The 20,197-nt window shown below is 54.4% G+C and overlaps 3 protein-coding genes across 3 annotated transcripts; 2 read left to right on the top strand and 1 right to left on the bottom strand.

Annotated features, from left to right (window-relative positions):
- Positions 1 to 1,071: 1,071 nt before the first annotated feature.
- Positions 1,072 to 8,731, top strand: LOC131215926 (uncharacterized). The gene is made up of 8 exons (XM_058210321.1): positions 1,072 to 1,097; positions 2,967 to 2,996; positions 5,418 to 5,541; positions 7,339 to 7,733; positions 7,804 to 7,980; positions 8,054 to 8,203; positions 8,289 to 8,552; positions 8,629 to 8,731. Exons 1-8 carry the CDS (start codon positions 1,072 to 1,074, stop codon positions 8,729 to 8,731), a joined length of 1,269 nt encoding a protein of 422 aa, XP_058066304.1.
- Positions 8,732 to 13,524: 4,793 nt separating this feature from the next.
- Positions 13,525 to 16,345, top strand: LOC131215925 (endoplasmic reticulum metallopeptidase 1-like). Its single transcript, XM_058210320.1, has 4 exons — positions 13,525 to 13,692; positions 13,774 to 15,027; positions 15,093 to 15,596; positions 15,671 to 16,345. The coding sequence occupies exons 1-4, from the start codon at positions 13,525 to 13,527 to the stop codon at positions 16,343 to 16,345; spliced, it is 2,601 nt and encodes an 866-aa protein (XP_058066303.1).
- Positions 16,346 to 17,003: 658 nt separating this feature from the next.
- On the bottom strand, positions 17,004 to 19,909 carry LOC131215924 (endoplasmic reticulum metallopeptidase 1-like). Its single transcript, XM_058210319.1, has 5 exons — positions 19,893 to 19,909; positions 19,056 to 19,815; positions 18,315 to 18,974; positions 17,747 to 18,250; positions 17,004 to 17,684 (listed from the first exon to the last, which is right to left on the bottom strand). Exons 1-5 carry the CDS (start codon positions 19,907 to 19,909, stop codon positions 17,004 to 17,006), a joined length of 2,622 nt encoding a protein of 873 aa, XP_058066302.1.
- Between the last annotated feature and the right edge of the window lie 288 nt (positions 19,910 to 20,197).

Raw genomic sequence — 20,197 nt, 5'->3', positions numbered from 1 at the left:
TTATCCTTGCTTTTGCTCGAATTCCCAGAACGAATCAAATTGGTGAATTTGTTCACTATCGATATTGTTTTCTATAGTTTTCTATAGTTTTTGCAGGGTCCGGGAATTTGAATCGGAACACCGATGAACTGGTGTTCACGTCCAACAATTTTACGAAATTGACGTCATAAAGTGAAGAAGCTATACTAAGACGAAGTATGGGATACAGCCAGCGCATCCATTGTGACCATATGGACCATATATCCAGCCGGTTAGGTTGTAACATCACGGTTGGCAATTGAGACACTCAATAGTAATCGGCATCAAGTTTCCCTCCGAGCGGTCCTCCCGGGGACGTTTGAAATCGTAGAGTAACATCATAAAATCAATCCCACTTCACGTGAGTTTCAATTTAAAACGCATCCCACACATCATCCATTACAACGGTCGATAAATCACCTCATAAACCGATGACCTTTACAGTCCGCCCATCAGGCTTTGGTGTTTCGTTTTGTTTCTTGACAATGCTTTTATGTCAAAATAGTGAAAACATCATCCAGATGGCCATGGAAGGAATATGCTACGAAATGTGCTATTTGGATTTGATTTCATCTGCGTTCCGCTGATCTGACCGAATCAGTTGTTGGAAATGTTGACAAAACAATCTAAACCATTGATCAAGTCTCCGAGTCTAGGACGACCATCTGGAACAGAATGTTATGTTAGGCATACAAGCCAAACATCTCACACAAAAATATTCGCATCCCGGCCACTTGAGTAAGGCTAGAATCGCTGCTCGCATCGCCTTCTAGGGTTGAAGCATTTCTGAAAAACGACGGAGATTGACGATAAAGTAAAAATAGAACAAAACAGCTGAAACTGGATGGTATGATAAGTTCCAACCAACATGTGAATAAAAATTACCAAAAAGGGGTCGAATTGAAATAAAACATTACACCACAAAGAGGCTTCTATGGTCTAATTATTGTGAGCCCGAATCTGCTTACTGTGGCATTCAACTCGCGATACAACCCCGGTAAAGTTCCACGAAAAACTAGTTACCGAGGGCTATGGTAACAGTTTCCCCAATTAATGTGGCGTAACTCACCACAAGATTGGTGAGGCTGTCGACTTGGTTTTAAGTTTTAAATCATAATTAAAGGTCACTGTTTCGCCATTGTCTTTCCCGGCTTCCAGGACCCGCCCGGCAAGCTCGTTACCTTCCTGCGAGGCTGCGAGGAGAGCCCACTGGTGAGTGTTTGCCAATGATTTGCCATTTCCGCTTCCACTAATTGGGTGCTTTCTGGGTATCGCTGGGTATCGCGCGCACAGTATCTGGACGAGGTAATTGAAGATCCCACGTTCATCACCTACTACCGATCGTGCACCACGGACCTGTGCAACGACGGCGACGCCCTCGACTCGTCCACCTCCGGCCTGACCGGGCTCAACGAGGGCGCCTCGGAAAACCTCATCGTTCCCGGGCTGCCCGGTAACGGGGCCAACCCGGCGCCGGGGCCCCACAAGTGGCAGGCTTTAGCTCCATTACTGGTGCTCATTAAAATCACATCGCTCCCCGCGCCGTAGCGCACGCATAACCGGGCGCCCCTCCCAGGTCGGGGCGACAAAGTTAGGGTTATTCATAATGTTTTTCGCCGACGACAACAACAACACAGGCCCCGTGACAGGCCAACATTAAATTAAATAAATCTTCGCTGGGCTTGTCGCGCAATGGCGGCGACCCACGCCCTGGGAATTCGGTACGGCGTGGTGTGTCAAATTACCAGACGACCGGCGAGGGGAAGGTGGCCGAGCGGCAGCAGCATTCGAAATCCAATTTTCCAACAGCCTCCGGACGATGGAGTATAGCATATGGAGATAACCTCTGGCTTTTCTGGGACTGTTTCTGCCCCCGGCCTCTACGGCGAACTTCAACCGAGCGACGAGCTCCTGTTCGATTCGATTTCGAGCCCACGTGTGGTGGTAACAAAGTTATGGCCGTGCTGCGAAAAGAGATACGTCGTCGTCGTCATCGCCCGAGGACACGCAAGAAGAAGTAGAAGACACCTCCGAAGGAGAGAATTGTTCCGATCGAAAACGAATTATTTTTTCTCGGAAAATCGCTCCCAACTCCTCCCGGCTCCTCGCTGGCTGGCGACCGGCGTTCGATTTCAAGGCCCAAACGGTAGGCACCAAGATCAAAGCACCCACCCCATTTGCTGGGGGAGCCGGCTCCGGCAGGCTTCCTGGGACCGATAGACAATCAGAGGCGGCGCACCAGGCCCAAGAGATAACTTGTACCGCCGTAACCCAATTTAGCACGATAAGTAATAAGTAAGTGGCCGAAAGTGTTGAGGCATGTTAAGCGAAAGGCCATTTAGCTGACGCGAGCCCCCTATCAAGCCCCTGGACGAATTCCCACGCGGCAGACGGGCAGGCAGGACGACTTCACAACTAGCCACCACGCAACGCGGTTGTTGAACGAGCTGTTGCCACGCATACCAAGTGGTTCCAACCGACCGACCCGGTCCGAACTTGGTGTCCGATTTCGGGGGACCCCACTTTCCCCGGCCCGACGACGAGGCGTTACTGTCACGTGCAAGCTCGTCACGACAACCCATAAATCGCGCCCGATGCCTTCTTGCCGTTTGCCGCCCCCGTCCAGAACTAGAATAGGTCACATAAAGTTGACGGAGGCATGCGGGTCTGTTGTCCACCAAAAACCCGACGATGACAGCAGCAGTCAGTGACTTCATACCCGGTTAAAGAGTGCTCCGTCCCAATTCAACCGGAGATCAATCTTATCGTTTCGCTGCTGGCCCGCAGGAATCAGAAGTCCTTAACGATGGGTCGAACCCGGGTGAACCCTTCTTTCCGGCTGATCCATCGGTTTTCCTGGTCCACCCAGCGCTCCGGACCAAATCTAATAAATTACTTCAATAGCTCAACGTCGGGCCGTGCTATTTTGCGTACTTCGAGGGTTCCAGGCTAACCAGCACAACGGGGAAAGGAATAGCGTTCAGAAATTGAATTGATGTCCACTCCAGCGGGTGGTTGTTAAACATATCGGAGACCGACTAGTATCCTACTGGCCAGATCGTATAAAAATCTAATTTCCTTCCTACGCGGTCGGCAACAGAGCGCCCATTCTCCATCCAGAAGAAGTGGAACTTGCTTGCTACTTCTTCCCCGCAACAATGAGGTTAGGGTTAGGGCAAGCCCGTCAGGTGATGATAGACCATTTCGTTTCCGGCTCGTTCACAGAACTCCAGTGTAACGGGGGGACTTGCCCGGAAATGGACCCGTCTGTTAATCCCACAGAACCCACCGGATGCGGTTAGCCACCACCTTCATTCATATCCATTAAAATGTCAATGAAGACATATTCTCGAACACCCCCGGTCAGGATGTGGCCCAAAAACCACCCACCAGAAAAGGCTGAATAATGTGCGTAAACCCTCCCATTAGCTTGGCCACGAAACCGGCGCTCTGGATAATTTGAAACTCACTCAAATCATTTTCGTTTCGCCTTAACGACTAATGAGGCTTATGTGGGTAGTATCCCCTTCAAGAAGTTTGCCCCCGGGGAGGATTCCGTACAGGACTTTTCGTGGGGGGGATTAGGGACTCACTGACGCGCACTCCTCCAAGACGCTGATCCCACAGATAGAGAGAGAGAGAGAGTGCTTTTGCTACGTCGTCGTTAATCCAGCTGGCCGCTAGGTTCTTCTGTAACTCGCCATTAACATCCCGGGGGTCTGGTGGCCAGCTCCATTTGTCCAGCATGCTCTAATCTAGAACTCGGTTCCTCTCCAGATCGGATCGATGAAGATGACTTGCCGCGAACTTTCTTACCGCTACGAATCGGAGGATGGTTGAAATTTATGGCACAATTTAGCAGCGGCAACACAGTAGTGGAAATGGCGACACCAGTCCTCCGTCCCTCCAGGCGGCATTCTTTTTGACGCGCGCGTGCCAAACACGATAAAGATGATAACGTTGACGATAAAGGTGGTGCTGATGATGATGATAATGAGGAAGCGTAAGTAGATAAGGTGTGATTAATTCACACGACCCACTCAAACCGGGCCACCGAGTACGCGGTTTGGGGGCTCCCAAATTGGTTCCACCCGACGGTGGCATAATCCTGTTGCCGGGTGGGGCCCCGTCTAGACTTTGCCAAAGGTGTCGCTCGAGTGTGTGTCGAACAAAGTGCCTATTTGTCGCCGAGTTGCCTCCAATCCATGCGCCACACGCTCTCGGAACGGGCTCGAAGCATGCAAATTGTGGTCCCAAGTGGTGACCCCCCCGGGTGGCGAGGTGTGACCTTAAAAGACTTGAGCGTAAATCATAACACAACATCCCTCACAACGAACCGCTGCGTTCAAGTTATTCGCAGCCCGCGCTAGGGACGTGAGTACAGGAATTAGTAGCAAATGGCTGCAAATTATGGTAATGGGTACCACGTCGCCGGACGTTGTTGTCCGCGGGGTGCGAGATTACTTGCTAACTACCGATATTTGCATTACCCACAATGTAACACCGTGCCGTAATTGGCTCGGCCTCGTGGCCTGCGGAACACTATGATAGACCCGCACAGGCACACCACAAATGCCAATTCCTGTGCTCCGGAAGAAGCCAGGACGCGCGGACGTTTGAAACAAAAAATACGGCCCTCTGGTGCTCAATTTCCGGTCCACGTGGCGATCCCCATTAGATTCAATTAGGCGTTTCGCCGGTTTATAAATCCATCAAATCCATTCCCGGCCTAGCCGGGCCTAGCCTGGGCTGTCCTGCGTGATACCCGGGATCAAGATTTGGCTCTTACCACCGGAGCGCCCTGTCATTTATTATTCATAAGTGTTTTTTAAGTCCTTTCCGCAGAACCACGACCGACCGAGCTCCGGATCAAGACTTGTGGAGCCTCTTTTCCCGACCCCGGCTCCCGGTTTCGTCTCACTCACTGGTTCGCCAACGTGTCACAGTTTCAACACCTTCTGCCAGCTCCACCCAGTCCGCTCCGGGGCCACCTCGGGACTTAAGCGGATCGTCTCCCGACCGACACACTGGGGGGTTGTTATCGTTTCACATTTTGCCAGCGACGGGGCGCCCATCTCGGGTTCTGTTAAAAATACATTAACTTTCATCTCCTGGTGACCCACGCCCCGCATCGTATCTACTCAGAAAATTGCTCGCGATGGCTGTGATTACCGTACTCCCCGTTCGCCCTCTGTGCGGCTCGTGGCACGGAAAAAATCGATACTCAGATTGGTGTACCGAGTCGCCGCCTGATGCCTCTTCGGTCGAATATTAGGCACTTAAATTGAAGAGGAAGAACCACGCACAGATATTGCCCGCGTTTTATTACTTCTACTGTGGCGGCCAGCCGCTTTTCGGACGATCCTCACTCTGCCAGCCTCTCTGGTGTAATTTCGAAGGTATTTCGCACCGCTCCAACAATCATCTGGGAAGGACAGTCTGAAGCGGTCGGAGCAGCAGCACCACCACACGAGCGGAGAAAATCTCCTTTCGCTCGAGCGGTCCACCCCGGCAGTGGCCAAGGTAATCTGCGGAATGCTTTTATGTTGTGCAGCAGCAACAGCAGCAGCCCACCGGAAGATATGGTTGGTTATCGGATCAATTAGCGTCGACCGATTGATTCCATCATGTTCACCGGAGCGTTCACCGGCAGGCTCTGTCCCTCTCTCTGGCTCGCTCTTCGGGGGTTTCGGGATCCGAGAATTCGGGATTCAACAGCTACAAAGGAGTTCCTGGGCAGCGAGTGTCGAGTGCGTATCGTATAAGAATAGATATGTTTAAATTTTACAGGTTCTTGGGTCAGCAAGGTTAGTAGTAGTGTATTGGTGCAGCACTCTGCTTCGAAGGGGATTATTTTTATTCGAAGTACCAATCTTCAGTTGGCGAATTCGAAAACAGTACCATAATCCTGCCACGAGGCAAGCCCATGTGGCTTAAATGATGGTGATTTTGCTGGGTTTGTTGGGCTGTGAATTTTTAAGCCACGGCGATCTGAGTGCGTGGGAATCTTGGGCCTAATACTTAGAGCTCCAGCTTTTCCGTTTCCTAATCTTCAAAAGCAAGCGGCTAAAATTTCATGCTTGTTCTACTGATAAATTTGTGAGCTTGGTTTCCAGGCTTCAAACGTGGTCGTAGAGACCCAGTGGACGTCCAAATGAGTAGGTAACACCAGAGAATATGAAAAATCCTCAAAATCATTTTGTATGGACGAAAAGTGAAGTTGCGTGAGTTAGCTGGAATTGTAAATTGACTGTGGACTGATTGTAAATTGAGTTGACCATAAACAAGAACGTGGTAATGATTTTGAGCAGCGTTTGGCCGTATGTCCGGAATCAATACTATCGTCATCGTCATCTGATGGAGATTACGTTGATGAATAAAGCCAATTTTGAACGACAACAAAAACGCGTTTTCTTTGCTAAGTACTGAACCTGTCAGCCCGCGTTTTGGATTACGTTCTGAGGGCACCACATTAAGCAGCGCATCTCTCAAACAATTTTAGCGCATTGATTTCATTCCCCATATTTCCAATTCATCATTCGAACGCCCCTCTGGCTCCACTGCTTTTCACTTGCCCTTTCACTGGCCAGTATAAAAGTCTGTGCATGCTCCAATCGTAGTGGAAAAAAAACCTGTTGCTATCTCTTAAGATTCCAGACCATGGACGCCTAAAGCCTACAATATAGACAAATAAACTGACGGAAGTTACAGCAACATTAATTTCCGTCTAATATTTTATGCTCACCACGTTAGGCGTGTAGCAACCTTGGGTGTCAGCTCCCCCACCCATCGATGTGCTAACCTTGGGCCTGCCACTTTCGCCAGAATTCTGAGCGCAGCATCCGCGGATCGTAGTAGACATAGACGCGCGCGTTCGCCGCAATTCGTTTGTAGAAATTTGGACCGAGTGGAGCGTATCCGTACCGAGCGTTCTGTTCCGACGCAAGAAAATCCAAATAGTGTGCGAGGGAAAAGAGAGTGAAAAGTGGCTGCCAAAGTTTGTTACCGATTCCGGTTCGGTTGGCTCCTCGACGGCACAGTGCACAAACAAAGTGTGAAGAGTGAATAAATCTGAGACAAGAAAGTGTCTGCGTGTCACGGGGACTTTGGGCGAAGAGAGTGGACGGTGGAAGAAAAGTAAGATGGCTGACAAAACACAGAGCAGCAGCAGTGTGCTACTGGCCAGCGGCCCGTCGGCTGCTGGCGATGGTCCGCAATCCGCTTCGGCTAAAACCAAGGTACGAGACGGTGTTTTTTTTGCTAGCATTTTTCGGATTTAATTTCGTTGCACTCCGTTTCGGTTGCTTCTCTCCCGCACAGTTCAATCCGTCCGCCAAGCCGTTCTACTTGCCGTCGAAAACGGTGGGCCAACATCAGAAAGGAGACGCGGGTGACGCGGCCAACGACGGGATAGCCTACATCGGACCGACCCGGCTCCCGGTGAGTACGCGCGTCTGGAACGCCATATCGTCGTACTCGCTGGAGGAAATCGGAACCAGGTGCCCGCCACCGCCGCCGCCTCCGGTGGCCCCTGTTCCGGCTCGGGCTTGCCCGCGCATTACCTCGACGTACAGCCGACTGCCGGCTCAGGCCAGCTTGCAGCAGCTAATCTTGGGGGCCTGCCCCTATCAGCCCCAACCGGTGCAGCAGCCACCGTTCTTGCCGGCCATACTGCCGAACGGTACCATACAGCTGCGACTTCGCGACTCGGTGGAGTGAGTGATTTTCCCCAGCAGCAACCCGCCTCCTGCGATGGACTAAATCTGTATTTCTCTCACCACACAGCGTGGATCTTACCCTGGAGGGATCGATCCGGGTGTTCAGCGGCAGAAAGGATGTCGCCATCGCGGTCTCCAGCAATGGGGCCGCCGTCGCGATGCGCCACCCGAACGGGATCATTTTCCAGCACGGACCCCGCGTGGACATCATGGCGTACGATGCCAAGCGAAGCAACTCGTACATGTGAGAAACCCACGGGCATCGGGGAAGTTTCTGTCCCCCTCTAATCGCTCGCTCTCTCTCTGTCTCTCTGTAGCCGGTTTGCTAAGATGTGGAACAAGGGTATCAGCCTCACGAGCGATGGATCCGCCCTGATCTACCTCGTTGATTCGGCCGGAACTCGCACCACCTGCGACATGCTGAACATGGACCTACAGACGGACTATGTCAATCAGGTGTTCTACAAGTGAGTATCGTGACCCCGCTAACCCCGCTAAGCACTCCGCGGTCTCAACAGACACTGCTGGTTCTCCTTTCTGACCCACACACAGTGGCATCATCTGTGGACCCCAGGTGTTGCCCTCGCTGCACCCGGTCGTCCAGGGCGCGAGCTTTACGCTCGGCGACGAGGGTCAGATTACGTACGAGTTGAACGGGTTCCGTATCATCCAAAGTGGCGACGGGCTGGTGAAGGTCTACCGGCCGAGCCACCGCTGCGTCATCAGGACGAGCCCGACCAATGGGTGTGCCACGGTCACGACGAACCTCGTGCACTGCACGGCCTCCCTCGGGGCGACCTCGCACCTGTTCGTCCGGTAGGTACACACTAATGGCCCGGGAACTTTTTCCGATGGTCGCCACTAACACACACGTGCATTTATTCACCCGCAGCCGCGAGGAACGCCGGATGCACTTCGACGGGGCCACGTTCATCGTGCGCAACGCTGGCCATTCCGCTGGCTTTGACGAGTTCAATCGATTACGCGTTTACTGAGGAGGAACGTTCACCGACCGACCGCAGGACGAAGCGTACCAGAATGTATCATCCTCTCTTTGTTCACACCCCCCCGCCCGTTTCCAGCCTAACGCCCCGCAGCAAGCGGTCAGGGGGTGGCATTGTCGGTGTAGGTCAGTGCACGTATCCGGGAGTGTGTACTTAAATTGAATTCCGTTGTTGTTTAGATGTAATTTGTAGCATTTGCGTCGCAAACCAGGCAGGCAGGCAGGCGGGTGGAAGGGTTAAATTCGATTACAGGGCACCCACGCGGAGGGAGTATCGGAGCCTTGCGTCACACACAGAGATAGTGGCCATTCGTGTACGTGGGGCGCCTGGTGATTAATTTGTTTGCATTGAAATAAAGCTCGAAATCTAGTTGAATGTAGATCGACGTGTAACCACGCACCAGTTGGGGGCCACTCTCCCAAGGACCTTGTGGCCTGGTGGAGCTGAACTGAGGGTTGAGTATGGATTTTAGTGTCCGGCTGAGGTTTGCCATTTGGACTTCTTGGACAGGGTGTCAACTAGGGGACCCTCCGGTGGCCGGCTAACAATACTTACATGTTCGGGACTGGAAGGGTTAGGGAGTGGGCCCGATCTGCGAAGACGGGCTAGGGCACTCCTGAGACCTTCCGTACTGCTATGTTTGGCCCCCCGTTCAAAAATATAACAACCGCACAGGAACAGTTTGAAGGTTGGTGTGGGTAGCCGTAGTACACCGTACAAACTGGACCGTCCACCGGCCGCCACATGCACCACTCACTCACTCACTCACTCACTCACTAGGTGCTGGCACCACTTTTGTGTGCTGGTCGATTATTTGCTGGATCACCACTTACACGCAAGGCGCCTAGGATTCTATGCAGGAAGAAGTTGGCCACTAATTAGTACACCCACACGCACACTCGCGGTAACTTTCTGTTGGCACATCCGTTAAACACATGGCACAGACAAACCCACCCAGCAGCACTCACAACGGTGATCCACAGTATTATCCTGCCGACTTTACACTTGGCTACCGACGAACAGCAACGGCAAAGGAACCACGCGGTACGTGGCTCAGACGTTGGAAGTTTTGGTGCTGGATTATTTAGATTGCTTCCGAACGGAATAGAGCAAACTTTGCGTTATGTTTTCGTAGTTGTTGGGGTTGTTGAAAACTCAATTAGCATTCCGAGATCTGTTTCCGTACCCTCTGTCGAACGAGGATGGCCCAAGCAGGCCCCAGATAGCACAGGGTGGATATGTACAAAAAAGTTTTCCCTCCAAAAACATCAATGGGCGCGACTCACCACCGATCGGTGGGATCCACAAGGTGTCAAAAGATAGCGAGAAACCGGTCATAATTTACACGCCAACCCCGCGGCGTACCAGTCCTCAACCGGCACCAACAGTAAGCCAGCAGGGCCGACGATAACCCTCGGCGAAGCCTGACCCTTTGCCGGGTTGGTTTTTTGCCATTAACTGTTTTTACTGCTTATCTGGCGTGGAGGCGCATTGTGATTACAACGCTTGGACCCTAAACTTTTGGAGCTGACGTACTGGACACACCAGAAAGTTCCCCAGGACGAGGGGACACACAAAAAACAAACGAAACGAAAGTATGAAAAAGGTTCGCCGTCGTCCCCGGTTTGCCCACGAAACCGTGCGTGAAATGAAAGCGGATCCTTACTTTTTTAAAGGTCACCCCGGCGTAGGCTCGAACTACAGAAAGCCCTGCGACTTTCAGCAATTACAGCGCTCAACAGGTGCGTCCACAGTGTTGGCTCGTGCTTCGACCCGACCCGTGCTTCGCGCCACGTCTGATGTAGTTTGAGCCGAAAGATGGCTTCTGCCAAAAATGGTTCCTAGAACTCCCGTTCGTCCGGAGGGTGCTAGGCCGACCTAATGGTAGACACGCATCTCTCGGTTCGGTCACGGCTATTTGGCGCATTTGTTTATCCTAGACTTCACTCCCCGGACCAACCATGCGGGAAGCGCTCCGAAGTGCTAGCCGCTTCACCGCTTCACGCCACGACACTGAAGTGTGGACCGAACCGAATCAGGTGGCTCTTCTAGGATGCTTTCATGTTTGTCCACACAGCGGTTAGGTAGCATTCGGTGTCCCTGCAACGCGCGGTGTTCAGGCGAAACAGAACGGCACCGTGTGCCCTTTAAAGTGACGCCACAAACACCAGGGCTTTCAGCAGCACCACGTAAACATCAGCAGGACCAGGAAACTGGTGCCGCCCTGGATGATGGCTGATGGCTGATGAAAAATAGATGCGAAATTAATTATGTTTGCCATTGCGCGCGCAAATTGAACTTTCAACAGTTGTGCTTTGAAAGTGTTGGCCCATTTTTCTATTGCTCCTGATACCCGGTGAGGCCGGTTCATTAAACGAATTTTTGTCTGGGAGCCACCACGTGGGCTTTTTGGGTCAGCCGGGAGAGTGGAACCCGAGTGGGCAGTGTACATGACAAATGATTTTGAAAATGGAAGTGACACGATGGCCATTCATCCGGTGATGGTGATGGCCTCATTCGCGGTTGCTCGCGTGCGTTAAGTGAAAGGACGAGGTCCTAGGTCCCCTACGCTTACTAGGCCGCAACGGCGGCCTTTTGTAGGTTCGGTTGAGTTCCGCTCAATCAAAGGCTTTCCCGGCTTCAGCTAGGTGTCTGCCACAGTCACATAATTGTAAGTGGATGACTATTCGTTTCCATTCGGGCGACTGACGGGACTCAACCGCCGGACTCGGAGCGCTACTGACTGACAGCACGTGTATCTGGACGGTATCGGAATCCGGCTGTCCTTCCGCTCTGGACAGCCTAACAGAACAGACAGCCATGGCAGAACCCGCTTTCAGGGAACCGGAAATTGAAATATGCTCTTCCCACGTTCCCGGACACACCATAGCGCTGCTCTCAGGTACTTTCCAGCGACCCGTGGAAAATTAGAGCCGAGCACGAACACAACGACGCACAAACACAGACACGCACACACAGGGGCCACGGCGTAAGTGCGCTGAAATTAAAAAAGGACAGCCCCGTCGCCGAGATGCTTTCCTGTACACTAAATAATCAATAAACACTGTCACACGGCGGCCCGACGGACGGCATAGACGGACTTCTGGGGCCGTCGTTCTGCGGGCGAGTTCAGGGGCTTGTGGCCCGCGACGGACCATTACTGCTGTCCTAGTCCACGGGACAGGACGATGGCACAGTCATTGACCAACGGCGACCGAGGCCGAGAAGTGCCTTCATGTTCCACAACATCTCAGCATCTCGCGGGAGTCCCGGATTCGGTCAAATATCGATTGCGAAGCAACCGAACTTCGACCTCCCGCGTGCAGCGCGTTAATGGCGCGGTGGGGCCTCATGCCAATATCTATCCCGAAACTTCTGCTGTCTGCTCCAGCTTCGCACCCAGAACGCGGGATGCGGGAAGTCACTGCACCACACACTTTTGTTTGCACCACCATGAAGCCTGAATCACAACATAAAGGACTCATCGCGGGCCATTCTCGACAGCACAACGCACCAACGCCAAGCAACGCAACCCCGACCTACTCGTCTTGTCTCGCTCGGGTCCCGATCGGCTCGATTCTCTAGGGCTCGGCACCGTCGTCCACCGTCTGCGGCCAAGGACCAATACGGGCATTCCGACTGCAACTGAAGCTTTTCTCGTCCTTGCTCGTCCGTTTTATGGAGCCATTTCCCGATTGCGCCGGCCAGAGAACGAGAGAGAGAGAGAGAGAAAGTACGTATCAGATCTCGTAGGTCTTCGGCACTAGCGTCTTCCAAAAAGGGGTTATCCCCAACGTATTCCCAAGAGAGAGAGAGAGAGAGTGAGAGTACGAGGGCCACCGAAAACACCGCAAGATAATACCGAGCATCCGCGAGAGAGCGCGCGTGAAAGACTCCCGACTCCGGTGGCCACGTGAGTCCACGGTTCTCTGTTTACTGCGTGTGGCACGCGCGCCATCGCGAAGCAACTGCTGAAGACGATGCAAAGGGCACGAGCTTACGCGAAAGTGGGACACGAAGGACGTAACGAAAGACCACACTCACACCAACACACGTTCAGGTGGAAGCTTTCTGTGGCGGAGCTTTTCATCTCATTGCGAGAGCTTTCGTCCTTCGGGCAGCGCACCACCGGAGCAGAAGTCAATCGTAGCAAGCATCCTTTTCATCAAAGTGCACAGGGAGCCTACTAACCAATTGCCAAGCCTTCTGGTGTAACCAGGGGGCATTCGAGCTCCAACACTTAAGAATGGTCTTCTTTCTTCGCTAATGCATTCTTAGCTATCGGCGCCATTCGGTAGTTCATTACCCAATCGCGGTACTCATCAAGCGATTGTGACATCAAGCTATGGAAAAGATACTTAATCCTGCGTACAACCTTATCGGATCGGATGGATATCGTCCGGTGGCCGGACGGTATCGACGTGTCTTACTATCTCTCTCGGTTTGTAATCTCCTCTATTGTGCTCCCTAATGAGAGAGCGCGGTCGCGGTGCTATCGTGTGACGCTATTGCCTCGACCATATAGAGGCTGGGCGAGAGCTAATCAGCCGCCACAAAGCCCCAAACATGTTGGTCCCCTCCGAGCGACGAGGGAGCGATAAGAGGAACAGTCACTCTTTCGGGCTGTCGTTCGCGACCCCTGGGGTGGATTGTTTGAGTAGTTATTTGTCACGAGGCGTGATAAGGTGAAGCTACGAATGTTCCGATCCTAGCGGTGTTTGTTTTTTGGCAGACTAATATGTAAGTTTCACCTGTTGGTCTATAGTCTTGATGCTGAGACCTTGATGTCACTCACGGCCGTGCCGTGCCGTCGTTTTAGGAAGCTTCTGCGGTACGTGTTCACCCTGGAGCTGCTGTGGAGCGTGCTGGCGGCGATCGTAGGCATCGGAATTTACATGCTAACGTACTGGAACTGGTCCAGCCTGCCCGATGGCGTCCCGCTACCCGATTACGTAAGTATCTAGTACACAGTCTAGGCCCACGCGCCCCGTGTTCCGCTCGGGCTTTAGTGCACCCGCTTTCGCTTCAGATAGGCGGGTGAGCCACAGTTCGTCGCCCAACGAGCGCTGGACGACCTGGCGGTGCTTACTAGCCAGGGGCCACGGTTTGCCGGGAGCGAAACGAACGAGCGGTTTGCGGTGGACTTTCTGGTCGGCGCCGTCCAGGGTATTGCCGGGCCCAGCATGGAAGTGTCGTACACGGTCCAACAGCAAACCGGCAGCTACTTTCTCGACTACGAAGACTACCCGATCACGAGCTACTATCGGGGCGTCCAGAACGTCGTCGTCTCGGTGGTGCCCCGCGACGGAGCATGGAGCGGTAAGTATCTGCTGCTGAATGCGCACTTTGACAGTGCGGTTACCAGCCCGGGTGCCGGAGACGACGGCGCGATGGTCGTGATGATGCTGGAGGTGATGCGAAACCTGGCACAGCTCGGATCTCTCCGCCACGGGGTGTTGTTTCTGTTCAATGGCTGCGAAGAAAACACTATGCAGGGAGCGCACGCCTTCATCACTGGTCACCCACTGGCGCTGCAGGTGGCCGCGTTCATCAACCTCGACGCGGCAGCCAACAGTGGGCGCGAGATAATGTTTCAGTCCGGGCCGAACTATCCGTTCCTGATGGCGTACTACCGCGATCACGTCAAGCGACCGTACGCCAACACGCTCGGCGAGGAGGTCTTCCAGATGGGGCTGGTACCGTCGTTCACGGACTACGAAACTCTGTCCCTGGTCGGCGGGTGGCCCGGGCTCGACTTTGCGCTGTCCTCGTACGGGTACCTGTACCACACGGCTCTCGATGCGCTCGACACGATCTCGGCGGGCACGATGCAGCACATTGGCGATAACATCCTCGGGTTGGTGATGGGCCTTGCCAGTGGCGACGAGCTGGGCAGTATGGGCCAGCACGCTGACGGTACGGCCATTTTCTTCGACTTTATGCACCTCTTTCTGGTGTACTACACCGAAACGACGGGCATCATCATCAACTCGCTGCTCGCAGTGATCGCGCTCGGGCTGATCGTTGGCACGATGTTCATGATGATCCGCAAGGAGAGCGCCACCTGCAGCAACATACTGTTCGAGGCGGGCATGAGCCTGATCGTCCAGACGTGCTCGATCCTACTCGGCGCCGGTCTCTCGGTACTGTTGGCGGTCGTTTTCGATGCGTGCGGTCGCTCCATGAGCTGGTACTCGTCCAGCTGGCTCCTGTTCGGGCTGTACTTTGTCCCCTTCATCGCCGGGCTGGCGATTGGTCCGTTCCTGTACGTCCACTTTCGCAAAACGGTAATCTACGCCCGATGCGATCCACCCGTTGCTACCATTCACCGGTCGCTTTTCTTTCCTTTCAGCCTTTCATGCACGATCAAGGCCGCGTGATACTGTTCCTGCACGCACAGCACTTTATCTGCAGCATCCTACTGATAACGCTCACCATCGGTGGCATCCGGTCAGCCTTCGTGCTGCTGTTTCCCATCATCTTCTACTCGGCCACCACGATCGTCAACGTGGCCCTGCAGTTCCGGATGCGCGTGTGGGTCTACATCCACCTGGCCGGGCAGCTCGTGCCAGTGTTTTACTTCTGCTCCCTCACCTGCACCCTGTTCGCGGTGTTCATCTCGATGACCGGGCGCACCCACAACGAGTCGAACCCGGACCTCCAGATGGCGCTGTTCTCCTGCCTCATGGCGCTGCTGCTTGTCGGCTACCTGACGCCGCTGGTGGTGCTGTTCCGCCGGAAGGTTTACTTCTTTGCGCTGCTACTGCTAGCGTTCCTCGTGACAGCCATTGTCGCCGCAACCCCGATCGGCTTCCCGTTCCGCCAATCGACCACACCACAGCGATACTACATTTTTGTAAGAACACGAAATCGGTTAACAGAATACTGGCGGTGCCGATTCTATCGATCTTCACTCTTACCGTTTTGCAGCACCAGGCGCGAAACTTTCACTGGCCCAACGGAACCCTAAGGAAGGCGGACTCGATATTCTACCTGTATCCCCAGGACCGCCACACGCCGGACCTGCTGCAGTCGGAAGTGCCCGTGTGGCAGGCCGCTCAGCCACTCGGCGAGCAGTGTGAGCAAGAGCTGTACTGTGGCATCCCGTTCTACATCAACCGGTACCATCGGCGGGCGCAGTCTAGCTACTGGATGCCGGCGGGCAGTATGCCGCTCCTCCCCGAGCCGGTCCAGTTCCGGCTGCTCGCGGACAGTACGGACACGACGAACGGGAAACGATCGCTCGCCTTTAGCTTGCAAGGGCCCAGCCACATGAGCTTGTACGTGTCTCCGACGGCCGGACGGCGACTGACGGCGTGGACCCTCAGCAGCCGGATTCCCCCGAGTGGGGTGCGCTGGAACGGCCAGGATGTGCACTTTGTGAACCTCTTCTCCGGCAGCATGGACCGGACACCGTTCGAGTTTACGCTGGAACTAGAAATCCCACCTGGCGGTGGCGGTGTCGATCTGCACCTTTCGGTCGTGGCGCAGTACATGTTCCACGAGGCGTACCGAACGCCCGAGTTTCAGGCACTGATCGACCAGATGCCACCGTACGCACACACCGTCGCTTACCCGGGTTACCTAGAGAGCTGGATGTACTAAAACACGAGAAGGGGGTTTAGGAACGAACACCGACACGATCGTCGTTTTATATTTTATTCACTCCGAATCCGAAGGCTGTCGCACGAAGTAGCCCCACGGTGCGGTTCCGTGGTACGGATCGACCGGACCCCGGTAGGTACGGATTTCTACGCGCTTCGCACCGGACTGTCGTCCGGATCGGTAGCCTAGCACTCCCGGGTGCACGCAACCAAACACAGCTAGAGCCATCAGCACGAGAGCCTGTAATCGAGAAGTCGAGAATTTAACCCTATAAGCTTTTGTTAGCGTTTGCCGCACCAACACTAGGTCTTTACCAGCAGCCGATCGTAGCAGAGATCCATCGTACGCGTTGCACCTGCCGTTGTTTGTTGTCACCGAATGATGTCAATCTCAGCGGCGGTTGATCAATTTAAATGAGTGTCCCCCCAAACGAAGCGAGCGAAGCGAACGAGCGAGAGCGAGACCGAGAACTGTACCTAATCTGTCACACCGCAAACGACGTAACACGACGTAACCGATCGGTGCAGTAAGAAGAAAGGGCACGCTTCACCGCACACACCTAAGGCAGGAAATCGTCACACTTTTTCAACTCTAACTCAACTTTTCAACGTAACACTCTCAGTCAGTGCGCACTGTGCGCTGCTTTATTGATTGGCCACTAAAATATCCGACTTTCTAGGTACGCCGGGTAAGCCACCACGTGCGCATAGTGCGGGAACTGATCGACGAACCGCTGGAAGCCGGCGGTGCGATACTCCTCGTGGTGCATGTACTGGGCGACAACGTTCAGATAGAAGCTCCAGCCGGCTTCCGACGCCTTGCTCGCCTCACCCCGCACCGTGACCGTGAACTCGTACGTCGGGTCCTGCATCCCGTGCACGTAGTTGATAAAGTGCACATCCTGCCCGTTCCACGGGAGACCGCTACGGGGGATCGCATCGCTGAAGCTCCAGGCGGTCAGCCTAACACCCGCCACCGGTGACACGTAGAAGCTCATGTGATCCGGTCCGGTGACGGCAAACGTGAACGTTGTGGTACCGGCGACCGGATCGATCTGTTTGCCCAACGTCTGCAACTCGACCGGCAACGGGAAGACGGGCCGCACGTCGGCCGGTAGCCACCAGGCATTTTCACGCTGCCCGTGGTGGGAGTTCTGGTAGAACGGAACGCCACAGTACAGCTCCCGGTCGCACTCGTCGCCCGGTTGCGTGGCGTACGCCATCTCCGGGATCAGGTCCTGGATCAGGTCGGGCGTGTGGCGATCCTGCGGGTGAATGTAGTACTTCGTCTCCGAGCGGCGCACCGTGCCGTTGAGGTGGTAAAAGTTGCGATCGATGTGCTACGGCGAAAGAAAGAATTACACTCAGAGATTGTGCGCGAGGATTGCCGGCGGCCACTCACGTAAACGTAGTACCGCTGCGGGGACGTATGAGCCCGGAAGGGAAATCCAGCCTCCGTCACCATCACAATGATCGAGATCACGAAGAACAGGCCAACAAGCCCCACGAACCAGTACGGTTTACGGGCGAGTGTTAGGAGCGATGCGATGAAACCGGTCCCCAGCAGCCCAATCAGGATCGCGAACAGGGCAATCAGCAGTTCGGGATTAGACCCGGCATTGCCGCGGCCCTGCATCGGTATGAACGTGGCGAAGCTGGTCATCGATATGGAGCTGTAGTACGCGATGGGAATGATTTGCCCGATCAGATGGACGTAGATCCAGTGGAACGGCTTGTACCGTATGAGAACGTTCACCAGCGCCGACACGGTGTAGAACAGGATGGCGATCGTGAAGAGATACGCCGAGCGGATGCTTACTGCCGTTAGGACAATCAGCAGAATCGCGTACAGGAGGCAGGTCATGTGAAGCAGAATTTGCACGCGATCCTGCAGCTTCAGGTGGTCCTGAGGGGGAAAAGGGAAATCATGTGAGCGTACTTAGGAGATCCTTTGGACGGGTTTGACCTACGTGTCGCGTTAGTCGAATGAAAAGCAGTGGCCCCACGATGGTGGCCAACAGGTAGGGGCATCCGTACAGGCCCACAATTAGCCACGATTGCGTGAACCAGCTCATCGATGAGCCGACCGCGTTGAGAATGGCGGCCAGCGCTAGGGAAAGCCCGGCTCCAACGATGATCGATAGGAGAATGACACCGGCGCTAGCTAGACATTGCAGCGCTAGCGACCGGAACGACACCACCGTTCGCTGCATCGTGAGCCACAACGAAACGCCGATGGTGGCCACGGCGATCAGCGAAAGGCCAACGTTGAGCAGGATGGAAGCCCACAGCGGATAGTAGATCAGGAACCAGTTGAGAAAGTCGAAAAACACCGCCTTGCTCCCTTCGTGTTCGGCCATATCGTACAGCTCGTCGGCGTTCGCCAGTGCCGTGGCCAGCGCCAGCACGTTGTCGCCGGTGTGCTGCAGCGTTTCGTTGGGGATCGTCTCGTACGCGTCATACGCCGTGTGGTACAGGTAGCCCCAGGTGCTGTGGGCAAAGTCCATTCCGGGCACCTGGCCAAACTTGGAGTAAACGTAAAAGTCCGTCTCCGACGGTACCAGATCGGCCTGGAACAGCTCCTCGGCCACGGCGGTGCAGTACGGGTGTGGCACGTGGTCCCGGTAGTACTAGGAAAGAAGGAGGCCCATCCCACCAATTACTCCGTGATCGTGCCTTCTTCAGTGCCTTCGCAGCACTCAGCGGCTTACCGTCATCAGGAAGGAGTATTTGGGCCCGGCCTGGAACATGATGTCCCGCCCGCCGTTTGCCGCCACGTCCATGTTTATGAACGTTCGCACCTTCTCGAAGTACCGGTGATGCTTGACGAACGCGTGCGATCCTTGCAGCGTGTTCTCCTCGCACCCGTTGAACACGAACACGATGCCGTGCGCGAACGGTGCCGTGGTCTGCGAAAGTTTCCGCAGCACCTCGAGCATAACGACGCTCATCGCCCCGTCGTCCCCACCGCCGGGGCTCTGCGGAACGCTATCAAAGTGCGACCCGAGCATCAGATAGTGATCCGGCTCGGGACCTACGCTCGGTACCAGGCGCACCACCACGTTCAGAATGCCACGGTACACGCTCGTCTGCGGGTACTTTTCGTAGTCGAGGAACATGTCTCCGTAAGCGCTCTGTACTTCCACCTCAACCCGGTGTACCGGATTTGCCGAATCAGCGATGTCCTCGATAACGCGCCTCAGGAAGCCCACGGTCACGACATCATTCACGTAACTACCGGCCACCCGCGGCCCAACGTTACTCATTTCGAACAAGTTCTGCTTCGCGATCTCCGCGATGAAGCGCTCCGGGTACCGGGATTCATCGGCCCGCCGCAACGCCGTCGGCATCGACACCCAATTCCAGTGGACGAGAAAGTAGATCCCGACGATCACGCCCGTCAGCCCGGGGAACCACCATAGGGAAATCTTTTCACTACGCCCGTCTTCGCCTTTCACCAGCGATCGATCTCTGTGGCCAGAAGATAGGGAATAAATCGTGAGAGGAAGGCGCAAACCAACAGAGCACCCTTCACGGTGCACACATACTCTTCGTTCTGGTCCATCTCCGCTGCGGAACTGACTTTGCTCGCCAGCGGGAGTACGCGGGATACCCCCAGTTTAAATCGACCTGGTTCGATTATTGTGAATTGTTTCTGCAGCGCTATCAGTAGGCCTCCCGTCGTGTGCTCGCCGCTATCAGATTGTTAGATAAATCGGCACGCACGATTAGTTTGCCTTTATCAGAGCGGCGTTCGCCAACAGGTTACAGGCACTTGCCTCATTCGGTAATCAGGGCTCAATAAATGGCCATAACAATACCCGGGCCATTCCGGGGCACTCGCCGATAACCA

The sequence above is a fragment of the Anopheles bellator genome, chromosome 1 (assembly GCF_943735745.2).
Source record: "Anopheles bellator chromosome 1, idAnoBellAS_SP24_06.2, whole genome shotgun sequence".
In the NCBI taxonomy this organism is placed as follows: Eukaryota; Metazoa; Arthropoda; class Insecta; order Diptera; family Culicidae; genus Anopheles; species Anopheles bellator.
The sequence above is the reverse complement of the archived record's forward strand: the minus strand, read 5'-3'. Positions and strand labels throughout refer to the sequence as shown.

What these genes read in the sequence shown, in the direction of transcription:
- LOC131215924 (XM_058210319.1), bottom strand. An exon ending in AATACTCCTTCCTGATGACG is followed by an intron (nt 18,975 to 19,055) that starts GTAAGCCGCTGA and finishes CTTCTTTCCTAG; the next exon opens with TACTACCGGGACCACGTGCC. An exon ending in TCATTCGACTAACGCGACAC is followed by an intron (nt 18,251 to 18,314) that starts GTAGGTCAAACC and finishes TTTCCCCCTCAG; the next exon opens with GACCACCTGAAGCTGCAGGA.
- LOC131215926 (XM_058210321.1), top strand. Translation starts at nt 1,072, where the DNA reads ATGTGGCGTAACTCACCACAAGATTG. An exon ending in AAGCGAAGCAACTCGTACAT is followed by an intron (nt 7,981 to 8,053) that starts GTGAGAAACCCA and finishes GTCTCTCTGTAG; the next exon opens with CCGGTTTGCTAAGATGTGGA. An exon ending in ACCTCGCACCTGTTCGTCCG is followed by an intron (nt 8,553 to 8,628) that starts GTAGGTACACAC and finishes ATTCACCCGCAG; the next exon opens with CCGCGAGGAACGCCGGATGC.
- LOC131215925 (XM_058210320.1), top strand. Translation starts at nt 13,525, where the DNA reads ATGTCACTCACGGCCGTGCCGTGCCGTCGTTTTAGGAAGCTTCTGCGG. An exon ending in GCGTCCCGCTACCCGATTAC is followed by an intron (nt 13,693 to 13,773) that starts GTAAGTATCTAG and finishes CGCTTCAGATAG; the next exon opens with GCGGGTGAGCCACAGTTCGT. An exon ending in ACGTCCACTTTCGCAAAACG is followed by an intron (nt 15,028 to 15,092) that starts GTAATCTACGCC and finishes CTTTCCTTTCAG; the next exon opens with CCTTTCATGCACGATCAAGG.